Raw genomic sequence first — 14,958 nt, 5'->3', positions numbered from 1 at the left:
GGTCGATTTAACCGAAATGAGTTTGCCCACAAGATAGGTTTTCAGATTTCTATCGAGAACAATGTAGTCGGCCGGAAGATAGATCTCAGGAGGAGAATCTGGGGCAGGAGCAAAGACGCAAACCTTTTGAATACTTCCTCTAAGTCTTCCATAGGAAAGGAAAGCTTAGGAAGAAACACTAGGAAGAGGATAAATGGGTTCACGTCACACAATCCGAGACATGCAAAATAGGGGATAGAGTAAAAGTGACATGTAGAAATTGAGAGGCAGTGGGAAATAGGGGTGATGGGGGAATGGTGGGGAAGTGGCAATTGATTAATGGCGACAAGACAACAAGGGGCGGTATAGGGAAATAAGGCTGTGGGAAAAGGAGGGAATATCTATAGGGTAGGAATCTGGAGTAGAAGAGTGGTCGGACGAGAGAGGGCGAGGAAAATGAGATTGGGCTAGCGGAAGCAACGCTTGCGGAAGGCTGGCCTTGGCCAGGGGAAAACCTAGAAGGCGCTAAGCGGTGCTAGAGTTTCTTAACGAAAATTTCAACTCTCCGATGAGAGAGTATCTTTTGGGACTCCCTATTAAATTCACTACTATAGATGTGCCCAAGAATGACCTGAACTTTATTGAGAACAACTTGGTTCTTGAAAAAAGAAAAAGATCACTAGACATCAGATTATATCGCTTTAGGTGAACAGAAAGTTAATTTATAAACTTGGTTCGTAACATTTTCCCATCAAACTTCTTTTGTGCTAAATTATTTAAGAGGCCGGAGAGAGTTAATGGAATAGAGTAAAACATAATGAGCAAAGGACCTTTGTGCGTTTTGCTCTGCCTTCTTGCAGGGGCCGCAGCAAGTGCTGCCATACGGCAGGGTGAAGCTCTCAACAAGCTCATCTTTGATGGGAACATGTTACGAAGATGGGCGGTCAGCACTGCACCCTCTATGGTGGCCGCTGCGGATCTTTCTTCAAGATCTTATTCACAGGATGGTCTGAAGGAGAGCGACAGGATCTCCTACTTGCCTGGCCAACCGAAAAGCGTCGACTTTGATCAATATGGAGGCTATGTCACTGTTGATGCAGAGAAAGGAAGAGCTCTCTTTTATTACTTTGTTGAGGCCATTGGAGGTGATCCTTCCTCAAAGCCTCTCCTTCTCTGGCTCAATGGAGGTGCGTAAGAAACAACTCTGTCGTCTTAGTTCACTATAAGGTATTTCATGAGAAAGTGCTGATGCAATTCACAACTTGGAATTCTTCATTTGAACTGAAGGACCGGGCTGTTCCTCCCTCGGGTATGGTGCGATGGAAGAGCTCGGGCCATTTCGTGTTATGAGCGATGGAAAAACGCTTTATCTAAACCGATTTGCATGGAATAGAGGTAACATGAAGGTTTTCTTCTCCTACGTTTAGTCTATAATGCTCTTCAATTAATTCCTGTTTTAAGTTCTTGATGATATTATTGTGTGTTGCAGTGGCTAATGTGTTATTTTTGGAGAGCCCAGCCGGAGTAGGCTTCTCCTACTCAAATACCACCGCGGACTACAATCTCAGCGGAGACAGCAAGACTGCCGAGGATGCCTATGTCTTCTTGGTGAATTGGATGGAAAGATACCCGGAGTACAAAGGCAGAAATTTCTACATAGCTGGTGAGAGTTACGCTGGCCACTATGTTCCTCAATTAGCTCATACCATTCTGCAACGCAATAAACAAGCTGCAAACAGAGGTGCCATAAATCTAAAAGGCATCATGGTATATATCAACCTTGTACTTTCACATGGTTGTTCTCCACCACATCTTTCTCCAATTAATTCTGAGAAGCTGTCCTCTTTTTAATTTGAATCGCAAGATTGGGAATGCGGTTATAAATGATGAAACAGACGCCAGAGGAATGTACGACTATTTCTGGACGCATGCACTAATATCGGATGACACCATAGAGGCCATCCATGAATACTGCAATTTCTCAGATGACAGCGGCGACCAACACGAACAGTGCCAACAAGCCATTGAAAGCACTCAACTAGGAAATCTCGACATCTACAACATTTATGCTTCTCTGTGCCTCTCAACCGACACCACATCTACACCCAAAAACCCTTCGGTTAATGTCTTTCGAACTCAATTCACCTTTTTAGCTCTTATGGCCTCTGAAGGAATTTTACTTTTGTTTGCAGGTGAAGAATTTTGATCCGTGCAGTGATGCCTACGTTAATGTTTATCTGAATGATCCTATGGTTCAAGAAGCCCTACATGCTAATGTCACCAAGCTCAAGTACCCGTGGTCTTCTTGCAGGTATATGCACCCATGTCACCCTTCAGCATATATATGTATAATTATAGTTATTAACAATCGATACCATGGAATTATCTATTTAACTCTAACATCACAACTCATTCTTATATAATTAAACATGTAAACAGCATCTGATTCCTCCATAGGTAGTCTGCTGTTGTTGATGATAGTTTATAGTAGGCTGAAAAATTTCGGCTTTTGCTAAACCACTAAAATCACTTTCTCATCAGCAAAGCGAACACCAAGGCCACGTTGTATGGTGCACAACCTGGAAAAACCAGTGAGTGCAAGCAACTACACCAAGGAATTGCGTAATTTGTTGATTCCCAATGGCCCAACAATGGGATGTGGGAAAAGATTTCAAACCAATTCAATTGGTAAGTATTGTGCACATGCAAATAGGGCAGATACCCAACTTGTAATTGTTACTAGGAGAGCACAGCATTATTTGGGCGGCATATGATGAAAGATGGGTCTTTGAGTAGAAGAAAAAGAATAACATGGTAGGGTAAGGGGAATCATTTACGTGTCCTTGTGCGTCTCCTTTCTAAGTTTTTCTTCTTGTGAGGATTGGTGGGTCAACAAACAAGCTAGAGTGTAGCGCACCAATCCTCCTAATTACTGGAGATGGCCCCACTAACACCTAAGTGTAGTTTGGAGTTAACATGGACAACTGGAGATAGCATCGTTTCGAAGAAGAGTCATGATGCTAATATGCCAACGATTGATTGGACGGAGTTTGGATCCCACTCAAAGACGAAAGCGAAAACTTCAGTATTAACAATATTTAATAACAGAATATATAGTATGCGCAAAAATCCTCCTCATTAGCGGAGATGGCCCCCCTACCATCAATTTTTGTCGGAGTTAGCATCGGACTAAGAGTCACGATGCTTCCATGCCAGCGATTGGACGGAGTTTCAATCGCACTCAAATTAAGACGAAAGAGAATACTTCACTGTACCAATATGCATGATAGCATTCTATTGAAAATTAAGATCGCGGTCAAATTTTGATTAACAAATTAATATATATGTATTGCGCTATCAAGAGATGATTTCTTTTCTTTCCCTTTTTCTTTTGTGAAAAGCCAATTGGCAAATAAGGGGAGATATTTAAAAAAAACCTATCTACTAGCACTACATGAAAGATAAGCATCAAGCCTTGAGGGTGGAGGAATGAAACAACATTAGTAGGACACATACATCAAGTGGGCCACCTAACTTTAGCTTTCTCTTGATCTCGATCAAATTTTGAAGCGGTGTAGGTACAATAATCCTATAGAAAAGTAAAAAATAAAATCTAACCAAAGAAAACAGGTGATCCAACTGACACCAAACTCAACATCCGACATCTCTGGAGTGGAGCACAAGGAAGAAGGTGAGTGGAGATAGACAAAGAGAAAGACTAGCCTGATAGTAAACAACAAGTACCAACGGATTGAGCAAGTGGATGGTGGAGAGTAATGAATGGAGTGAGGGAACATAGAGGAGATAGATGAGAGGACACACCTCATGGCACTGTGGCCTATAGTAGCAAAGGGGAGAAGGGGAGGAGGGGAGGAGGGGAGAATAAGATAACTCCCCTCTTTTAGCCATTTGGGCTAGGAGGAGGGAGGGTGAGAAGGAAGCACTCTGTGGGAGGGGAGGACAAGTCTCTGCCAAATTGTAGCTGAGATAACGCCAGGCGGGAGAGGATGCAACTCTACAAGTTATTATGACCTGCTATCAAAAGATGTTAAAATGCTATAAGTTATAAGACCAAGAAGAAAATTAGCATTAATTTATTTTAGAAATAGGCCCTAGTGATTTTTTTTTTAAATGTGATTTATGTGGTTTGTAATTTTATATAATCAATTCTTGTGGTTTCATGTTTGTTTTTAAAAAAATCATGTCTTCTTCTTACTGCTAGTCCTTAAATTCACCCATCTTTGTAATTGCTCTCTATAGCTTAGAGTTAAAAGGGAGTAATTTTGAGAAAGTAGCAAGTGGCGAGATGGACATGGATTATGTAGTTAGGGTTATGGGAGATGATGATGGCTATGGTGGATGGGTTAGTTCCTTGAATAAGATGAGGTGGGAGAAGAGAGCTTCTAGGTATGGCTGGTCGCTTGAGTTAGGAGGGAGAAGCAGCGGAGGATTAAATCTTGCTCGTAGCCGGGAGCTCGGGTTGCATTCTATGGGGGAGGAAGGAGAAGGGAGAAGTTGACTCAAACCTAGATGTAAAACAAGTCTTAAAAATCAATAATCCAAAAAGACTATTTTTTCACATATTTGGAGTCTAGCCAATCATCCAAAAACTCTAAACAAATCTTATTATGACTCAACTTATCCGTCGGGCATTTGAATGCCTCCTAATCGCATTCGGACGCCCAAAATAATGCTCTGGATGTGTGGAACATGGATCAAGCATTTGAACGTCTAAAACAAGGCTCTAGATGTGCGAACACAAATCAAGTGTTCGAACTACAAAAAATTGTGCTATGTATGTGCGAATGCAAATTAGGCGTTTGAACGCCCTCCACTTGCGTTCGAACGCCCTCCACTTGCATTCGAATGCACCTACCAAAAGTTATCTTATTTCCCTAAACCATAAATAAAAATAATATAGTTTTGAAGCAATTTAATCGTATCCAATATGTATCTAAATCAAGAATAGTAATAATCCACCACGCTTCCCTCATCTTGTCCTCAAGGTGCAAAGTGAGGAAAACGATCCATCAATTTGTCCTTCATCTCCCACGTCACCTCGTCGGTGATCCATCCAAGCCACTCCACTAGAACCTCCTTCTTCACACTTAGGTGGTAATCCCTTCGGCTTCTCCTCGGTCTCTCCATCAATCAGTGTCACTGTACCGATTGGCCATGCATAACGGTGTCCTAGGGTGAACTTCTCGTCACACCTTAAGCACAACCCATTGGCTCTTCGCTCCTTCACCTAGGTAGGTGTTAGAGTATGTATAGGGGTCCTAGGGTTATTTTCACATCACTAAAAATGTTAAAAGGTGATCAATGTCCAACTACATACATGTAATCGAAGCCATCAAGTGCAAGCGTCGGCATTGGTTGTAGCTTGCTACTCCATGGTTGCCTCGAGTGTCCTCTAAGTGCTCTATGTTTGTCTTCCATAAGCAGAGCATCCTCTATGGCTTGCCCTAGATCTGTAGGTCATAGCGCTCGTACATCGGCTTGAACCGGTGATGAATGTGGATTTGAACTAAATGTTCAACCATAGTGGTAAATGTAAGCTAGACACTCATTCAAATTCCTCTTGGTAGGCTCTCACAGTCATCTTCTGGACCGTTTTCATCAAGATAGCATGAAAGTCTTCATAGCTCAACAATCTAAACCATTTGTAGAACAAAAGGTGAAACTCCACCCACGTTTCGATTGGCCTATGAGTGGTAGCCGATCGAAACCACCGTAGTGCCGCATCCTCAAGGTGGTAAGATGCAAGGAGAACCTTTTGATCCTCCTCCATGCCTTGGAAGATGAAGAATTATTCTATATGGTAGAGCCAATCAACTGGGTCTCCACATCAAAAAATTGAAAACTCCAACCGAATAGTGTGCTCACGGATGTCGGTATCGTGGTTGGGATCAAATCTTGCTCCATCTCTAGTTGGAGGTGGATGCTACTCTAGGCATACATGATTTCTTCGACATCCTCCATTAGCTTCTCGATCTTCCTCTTCATCCCTCTCAATCTAGGGATCATCATCTTTGCCTACAAATCTCGCTCGTCGATGAGGCCCACCATGCCTTAGCTCGGGCGTGGTCTCTCTCTCTCTCTCTCTCTTGTCCTTAGCCGACTAGTGGAACCATCATAGGGGGTGGAAGATCTAAGTACCTCATATCCTCGGATCGGCCCTTCTCGAATCGCCCGCAACAAACTAGCATTTTATTGTGTGATCATTTGACTCAAGGTTTCGATGGTTTAGATGAGGATAGTGGAGAAAGTCTATCCCAAAGCTTCAATGGACTTTGGAAGCATCTCTATATTTGGATATGTGAAGGAGGGTGGAGCAGGCAGCATTGTGTGTGCGTAGCCCTCTTCCCCTTGGGTGCCCGTGCGTGGAGGTGTAGAGTTACCCTCTCTCGTGAGCGAGGATGTCTCCCCTTCTTCTTCTCTCCTTCATCCATCATGTCGCTATAGATCTAGTGGTTGGCGTCATTGCGGATGTGTGCCAAGGAAAGTTGGCTGTGATACCAACTTGTTATGGTCATCCTCAAGGAAGATGATCGTCTATCCAATTTGTTAATCTGGATATAAATCAATATGGAACTTGCGAAGGAAATAGGGATAAATTCAACCATTGGAGAGATTTTAGATTTGGCTATATTTTTTTTCTAGAAGTTACAAATCCAACACAACTAGAATCTCGTTGATCGGGCTGGTAGATCAAAAGTTATGAAGGAAACAATGATCAAAGATTAGGAGGTGGCAGGATGGACGTGGATTATGTGGTTAGGGTTATAGGAGAAGATGATGGCTATGGTCGATGGGTTAGTGCCTTCAACAAGATGAGGTAGGAGAAGGGAGCTTCTAGGTATAGCTGGTCACTTGAGTGAGAAGGGAGAAGCGACGAATAATTAACCTCGATCGTAAATGAGAGCTCGGGCTGGATTCCGAGGGGGAGGAAGGAGGGAGAAGTTGGCTCAAGCCAAAATGCAAAACAAGTCCCAAGAATCAGTTATCCAAAGAGGCTGCTTTTCCACATATTTAGAGGCTAGCCAATTATCTAAAAATCCTAAACAAATCCTATTACGACTCAACTTATCCGTCGCATGTTGGAACGCTCCAAAACAAGGCTCTAGATATGTGAACGGGAATCAGACGTTGAACGACCAAAAATTGTGCTCTGTATTTGCGAATGCAAATCAAGTGAAAAAATCCCTAGACACAAGTATGTATCTAAATACTAGGCAATGATATCACTCGTTCGCTTAAGTAAAAGTCCGTAGAAATATTAAGAATAAAAGCAGAGATGAACGCCAAGATTTTAACGTGGAAAAACTCAAACGGGAAAAAACCACGGATCCAAACTCGGATCAAAACCAATCACTAGAATAGTAGCAGTTACAAGACTGACCTACAAAACAACCCGTCGATCCAAACGACTTTGTTCTTCTCAGTCTTGCTCGCTAGAACCCACGATTCACTGCTTCTCGTGATTGAAGTCCAACCTCAGTAACCCTCGAGATTGATCTTTCGTCTAGATAACCCTTAAGGCGAAAGATTAAGTTTTGTAGATGAGTGGAACCTTGATAGTTGAAGAACTGATGTAGCCTCAAGAAGTCTCCTTCAATAATGCTTCTTCAACCACCCTAGAGATAGGGTTTCACAATCCTTATATATGATCTCCAAGATAGAGCCAAATCCAAGTCTTATCCGTACTCACGAAAGTACAAGATAGAGCCAAATCCAAATCTTATCCGTACTCACGAAAGTACAAGATAGAGCCAAATCCTAATCTTATCCGTACTCGCGAAAGTACAAGATAGAGCCAAATCCAAATCTTATCTGTACTCACGAAAGTCCAAGATTTTCAAACTTCGTTGGTGCATTCGAACGCGGCCCGGGTGCGTTCGGCATGACTTGATCTCATCAACTTTGCTCCAATAATTTTGCAATTCTTCAAACCAGATATTTTCTAGACTTGTGTAAAACTCATATACATATAAAAAATACACTTAGAATATTTTGTACACAATTGCCAACAATTAAAACCTAACATCAAGCATTCGAACGACCAAAAATTATGCTGTGTATGTGTGAATGCAAATCAGGCGTTCGAACGCCTTCTACTTGTGTTCGAATGCACCTACCGGAAGTCATCTTATTTCCCTAAAATATAAATAAAAAATGATACAATTTGAAACAATTTAATCATGTCCATTATGTATGTAAATCAAGAAATGCAATAGAGGGTAACTCCCTCTCGCTCTTCGTCGCGCGTTGACGCCTCTAGTACCTCTTCCTCCTCCATCACATGCCTCGATGCCATGGATCTGGTGGTCATCATCTCTGCATGTGGTCCAAATATTGATTAGCTTTGATATCAAGTTGTTACAATCATGGTTGGGGTAGATGAGATCATAACACGGTGTAGTTCTAAATAGATTTGGACATGGAATTGTCAAGAGCAATGTTGATCGATCTAATTGCCCAAAAGACCTAAGATTCAAATATATTGTTTCTTTGGAAGTTAAGGATACAATGCAGCTAAAATCTCATCGATTGGATGTGTAGATAGAAAGTTATTATGGATAGAATGACCAAAGGTCGGTGGTGGCGAGATGGATGTGGATGGTAGAAAATGGTGATATGGTAAGGGTTATGATTATAAAGATGGTAGATGGCTATGGTAAGTGGGATAAAGTGTAAAGCTACTAAGGAGGGAGAAGTGGACTGACTCTCAGTGATGAGAGAAGGCGGTTGGATGTAAGGGAAAGGCGATAGTGGTGGTGACCATGATCAAAGTTGATGCTCGGCGAGAGAGAGGGAGGTTGCATAAGAGGTCAAGAGTGAGGGAGATAGGGATTAAGCCAAATTCTAATTCATTTAATAATCTAAATGTAGTCAGCGCCTATGTATTTCTAGGTGGCCACAATACAAATCAGTTCGGCTAGCCTTATTGAATCAACTCAAATCAACTAAAGTTGAAAGCAGATGAATCTAATACAAGGACTAAATTGTGAAAGTAAATAAATTAATTAAACTAAGGGGTTTCAACCCTTATTAGGTCAGCCCAAGATGATGGGGTTGGCCCAAGTCATATCATTGGGGTTATATGGTGGTGTGGGTTGGTGGAATTAGGGTGGCCGGGTGACATTAAGGCACGGTGCAGATGGTGGATGGGTAGCACGAGTTGTGAGAAGGACGGGGAGGGAGAAGGTGGTCTGTTCCTGGAGGAGTATGGGGTTCAGACAGTCAAGGAGAGAGAGCTCTAGCCATTAGCTAGCGGAAGAAGAGAAAGAGGGAGATCGAGAGGGAGAGAGATAGAAAGGTAGGGAAAGTTAAAATAGTATATCAACAATAGCTGCTTTCCACATATCTAGAAGCTAGCCAGAATTAAAAACATTCAAATTTTTCCTAACATGGAATGATCTTGACGTCGGGCATTCGAATGACCTCTTTAGGTGTTCGAACGCCAAGACTCTTCTTTGGCTCTTGGACTGGGGCATTCGAATGCCTGGCTAGGGCATTTGAATGCCTTAGCCGAGATAGGAATTTCCTTGACTAGCTCGGGCATTCGAATGCCATGAATAGGTGTTTGAATGCCTTAGCCCGAGGACTTTATTTTCAGCAAACAACTACAATCTAAACAAGATAACTAGACCCACAAGCCGGGTCATAGTAATCCTAGTTAAGTTATGTAAGCCTTTAAGATAAATCCTAGTTTGAAACATGTCATGTAAGACGCATTATAACTGACCTCTATATATAGGAGGGGTTGACCTCATTTGTTTAATCATCCATTGAATCCAAGCGTTGAGAATTATATGTTAGCCTCATACTCTGATACCAATTGATTAAGGCTCTCATACCAAATTGTGAGGCTCTAATACCAAATGATAGGCTCTGATACCAAATTGATAGGATATGGAATCAAAAAATCGGCTACAAAACAATTCCTTAAGATCTGAATTTATTATAGGAAGTAGTTTGTGCAACTATGGAAAAATATTTTTCAGATATTCTCCGGTAGTCAGAAAATTACGAAACTAATTGGATTCGATCCATAATGTCCTAATCTACAACTTTCATATTTTTTCCCTTTGCAGATTCGAAATGTAGGAGGGACAAAAATACGGAATAACATGGATGATGGTGGTAGTGACAGGTAAAGTGGATGTTAGGGTTATGGATGGATATGGAGATGAGGGTGGATTGTGGAAGTGATTAAGGGAAGTAGACGAAGGGAACGAAGTGGTCAAGATCCCAAAGAAGAAGGGTGGCTCGATAGTTGAGGGAGATTAGAAGCGAGGAGAAACCTTGCCAACGATAGATGTGGAAGGATGGTGAAAAGGGAGGAGGGAGGAGTCAAGAGAGAAGATAGGAGGCAAGAAATCAAGAATCCAATAGCATTATGAAGTTGGTTGCCATAAACATATTTATAAAGGCTAGCCAACAAGTCCTTAAACAATATAAAATCCTAATTCTAGAGGATTCCCATCAATCGCGTTCGAACGCGCCTGATCGCGTTCGAACGCACTCAAAAAGCCCCTTCTCTGGATTTGCGAACGCGACACAGGCGTTCGAACACGGGCATTCACAAGGCGTTCACATGCGTTCACAAGGGCGTTCGAATGCGACTCCACCTACGTTCGAACGCGACCTACAAGAATTTTATTTTAATGAAAATAAACACCTAATGCAATAAGAAAAGATTCTAATTAAGTATATCAGCGCACCACGCTTCCCCCACCTTGCCCTCAAGGTGAAAAGTCAAGGAAACGCTCCAAGATATCAGTCTCCAACTCCCATGTCGCCTCATCAGATGGCTTGCCAAGCCACTCAACTAGAATCTCCATCTCCAATCTGGTACCATGTTGTCGTTTGCATCTAGCAAGTACTCGAATTAGCTCTACAATCTATATCTCCTCCAATGGCTCCAGTAGAACCGTTCCAATGACCTCGTGATCTCCAATCCGCTCCCTCAATAATGAAACATGGAAGACAGGATGCACTCTCGACCCTTCCGGTAGCTCCAATGAATATGCAATCAGACTAATACACTCCAACACCCGAATGCATCCGCGGTCTAGCAGCAAACCACCTCGATTCTCTAACTGAGATGGTGCCCCAGATCATGCATCACCTCCTACAACAATCTCAAAAGATTTGGGTCAAATGTACATGCATACCTCAGCTCATCAAGGAAGGGAAAGGTAGGAGATGAATAGGCTGCAAGCTCGGTGGTATTGGGTTGGCGCAATAGTGCATCCATCACTCTATTTTCCGTTCCCTTCTTGTATTGAATTTCATAATCATACCCTAGCAATTTTGTGACCCATCGCTGCTGTGCTGAAGTGTGTATGCGCTGTCCCATAAAGTATGAAAGGCTCCTTTGATCGGTTCGGATAATGAATAGTCTACCGATCAAATAAGGCCTCCACTTTGTCACCGCATGCAGAATTGCCAACATCTCTCTCTCATAAGTCTATAATTGCTGAGATTTTTGCGATAAAGCCTTGCTAAGATAGGTAATGCGACGTCCTTCTTACATTAGTTCAGCTCCTATGACAACACCCGATGCATCACATTCATCGGAGCAAGGATCTTGCCATATTCGACGATGAATTGACGATAATAACTAGTCAGCCCCAAAAATCCTCTCAATCTGGTAGTAGTAGTAGGAATAGGCCAAGCGGTCATACATGCAACCTTTTATGGATCTGCCGCTACATCATTCGCTGAAATGATGTGGCCTAAATACTCCACCTTTGGTACTCCCAATAGACACTTCACCTTCTTGATCTTCAATTGGTTTTGCTCCAACAAATTCAGCACGTCCTCCAAATGTCGCTAATGCTCCAATTCAGTCATGCTATATATCAAAATATCATCAAAAAATACCAAGACTTACCTTTGCAAGAGAGGTCGAAATATATCATTCGTGAGGCCTTGGAATGTAGCTGGAGCATTGGTGAGATCAAAAGGCATCACTCGAAACTCGTAATGCCCGTCCGGAGTTCGAAATATAGTTTTGTGCACATCCGCCGGGTGAACTCTAATTTGATGATATCCGGCCCTCAAGTCAAGATTACTAAATATAGTCACCCTTGCAAACTCGTCCAACAACTCCTCGATAACTAGAATGGGATACCGATCCTTGACAGTAATAGCATTTAGTGCTTGATAGTCGACACAAAAATACCATGTTCCATTCTTTTTTCGCACCAATAGCACGGGGGATGAGTAGGAACTATGACTTGGTTGTATGAGGCCTTGCTCCAACATCTCGGCTACCATCTTTGAGATAACTTCTTTTTGCACATGTGGATACTAATATGACCTCACGTTTGTCAGTGTAGCGTCGGGTATAATCTCTATGCGATGGTTCGCCGCTCTCCTCGGTGGCAACTCCTGCGGCTCCTCAAACAGTCCAGAAAAGTTATCTAATAAATTAGACAATTCAATTGTAATACCTAAACTCGTTTGAGGCTCATCTCCTAGTGGTCCTAACTGAAGAAGATAGGCCAAATCATACGCACCAAGCAGCCCCACCATAGGTTGCATCGTAGGAATTGGCGAAGTACGAACACTATCAAGTTACACATCTTTGTTTCCTTATTTATATTTCATCCACATGCTCCGAAAATCAAATGTGCCATCCTTAAAGCCTTATGCTTTTGTTCTATCCTCATGGCCTTCTCAAAGGCCTCCTCAAGAGTAGTAGGACTCTGCTTGTATCTCATCTCGCAGCCCTGAAATAAATGTACTCATCAATGTACGTTCGGGCCACGGTGGCTCACAACGACTACTAACTCTTTCAACTCAGCTTGGTACTCCAATACGGTAGCCCTTTGAACTATCTTGCTTAATGTGGTAGCAAAATCTTTATATGCCGCTATCCCAAATTTGTGTGTAATCGTCCTACAAAAATCAGCCCATCCAGTAAATTCACCACTATGAATAACCGACCTATATCAATGCAATGCCGTTCCTTGGAGGTGGAAGCTTGCCATCCTGACTTTTGCATTCTCTGTTGTACCTTGACAATCAAAATATTGTTCAACTTGAAACACCCAATCCGTTGGATCACTGCCTTGGAATTTTGGAAAGTCCAAGCATGCGGTTCTCCCCCGAATAGTGTTGTCGGGTTCACGAAAGATCCTTGGTTCAGGTCTAAACCTTTGTGCATGTTGATCACCTTCTCTAAATCCTCAAGCACGTTCATCACCAACTCCATAGGGATCAACCTCATTATCATAGTGTCAAATCCTCCTCATCAACGAAGCGCACCGGTATCGCACACCTCTTGGGTTCCACCACCGCCGGTCTTGGGTTTTGTAACGGAGGTGGGGGATGATGTGAAGGCATAGGTAGGAGGGGATCATTGACACTCATATGACGCACCTGGACATGTGGGGTATCGGTTCTATGAGGTCCCACCACTAGTCCTTCTTGAAACTTTGTTCGTCGTCAAGGAGATGATGAACCCAATCGATTCACGACATATTCCTTGAATTCATTGTGATTCTTTTATATGTTGTCAACTCTATCCAACAATGTTTGGAACATGCCCCTTAGTTCATCCATATTCGAACCTATGGACGATCATTGACTTGGTCCTGCCGTGGTCGCTCCAAAGAAACCGGCCTCTCAATTAGGATCATCGTGCATTGAGTCCTCCCTTATCGGTGTGCTCTCCATAGGTCTCCTTATTGATGTCATCTTCCTTGTTGCAACCATTAATGGAGGTTTGAGGTTCGCCTGCTCTGATATCAACTGTTAAGGCTCTAATACCAATGATAGGCTATAATACCAATTGATTAAGGCTCCGATACTAAATGGTTAGGCTCTGATACAAAATGATAGGCTCTAATACCAAATAATAGGCTCTGATACCAAATTGATGGGATCTAGAACCAAAAGATCGGCTACGGAACAATTCCTTAAGATCTGAATTTGTTGTAGGAAGTAGTCCGTGCAATCATAGAAAAATATTCGTCAGATATTCTCTGGTAGTCAGAAATTACAAAACAAATTGGATTGGATCCGCAACAACCTAATCTACAATTTTTGTATTTATGCCCTTCGCAGATTCGAATTATAGCAGGGACGAAAATATGGAATAACATGGGTAATGGTGGTGGCGACGGGTGAAGTGGATATTAGGGTTATGGAAGGATATGGAGATGAGGCTAGCCAACAAGTCCTAAAATAATATGAAACCCTAATTCTAGAGGATTCCCGTCGATCGCGTTTGAATGCACTGAAAAAGCCCTTCTCTAGATTTGCGAACGTGACACAAGCATTCGAACGCGAGCGTTCACAAGGCGTTCACACGCGTTCAAACGGGCGTTCGAATGCGACTCCACCTGCATTCGAGCACGACCTACAGGAATTTTATTTTAATAAAAATAAACAGCTAATGCAATAAGAAAAGATCCTAACTAAGTGTATCAAATTGCTGAAAATCTATTGCTTGATAAAAAAAAAGAAGGAATTTTGACTCATTCTGATTTAGATAAGGAAGAATGATTAGTGGATCATGGTTTGACTTATGCATGACTTGAAATATGAGAGGTAGATTTAGTTGGTTAGTAGTGGCTAAGCCTAATTCTGGTTTGAGCCCAAATTTGACCATTTTTAGTGATTAAATGAGATTCAATTGATCAGAGGTCTACAAATAACTAAAATACATTAATTAGTTAAAATAAAATATTAACATTTAATAATTTGGGCATAACAAATATTACAATTATGAATTTAACACTACCGACGAATAGCTTTATGTAATGCGGCCTACAAGGTAATAGCAAAGATACTTGTCAACCGGCTTAAGCCACTTTTGCCGAGAATGGTGGGGAAGGAGCAAGCTACCTTCCTTGCCGGGAGGTCCATTCATGATAACACCTTGGTAGCCCAAGAGCTTGCTCACTCCTTAATTTAATGATAGGAGTAGTCCTCTGATGATGCTGGTGAAGCTAGACATGG

General features: G+C 42.1%; 1 protein-coding gene across 4 annotated transcripts in view; it reads left to right on the top strand.

Moving 5' to 3' along the window:
• The first annotated feature begins 716 nt into the window (after positions 1 to 716).
• LOC140791511 (serine carboxypeptidase II-3-like) overlaps positions 717 to 14,958 on the top strand; it is a 98,554-nt gene continuing 84,312 nt past the window's right edge. For 2 of the 4 annotated variants that reach the window (XM_073142121.1, XM_073142119.1), the window contains exons 1-5: positions 738 to 1,166; positions 1,267 to 1,374; positions 1,469 to 1,746; positions 1,844 to 2,098; positions 2,172 to 2,290. In XM_073142121.1, coding sequence (XP_072998222.1) covers positions 797 to 1,166; positions 1,267 to 1,374; positions 1,469 to 1,746; positions 1,844 to 2,098; positions 2,172 to 2,290 — 1,130 coding nt within the window. In that variant the 5' untranslated portion in view covers positions 738 to 796. Of the gene's footprint in view, positions 1,167 to 1,266; positions 1,375 to 1,468; positions 1,747 to 1,843; positions 2,099 to 2,171; positions 2,291 to 2,520; positions 3,592 to 14,958 lie in introns of those variants that run through there. The other 2 variants (XM_073142122.1, XM_073142120.1) reach the window with 2 other exon arrangements.

Source organism: Typha latifolia, chromosome 6 (assembly GCF_019914945.1).
Source record: "Typha latifolia isolate L0001 chromosome 6, TyphaL0001v2, whole genome shotgun sequence".
NCBI classification, from domain to species: Eukaryota; Viridiplantae; Streptophyta; class Magnoliopsida; order Poales; family Typhaceae; genus Typha; species Typha latifolia.
This window is presented reverse-complemented; position numbering and strand designations above follow the sequence as displayed.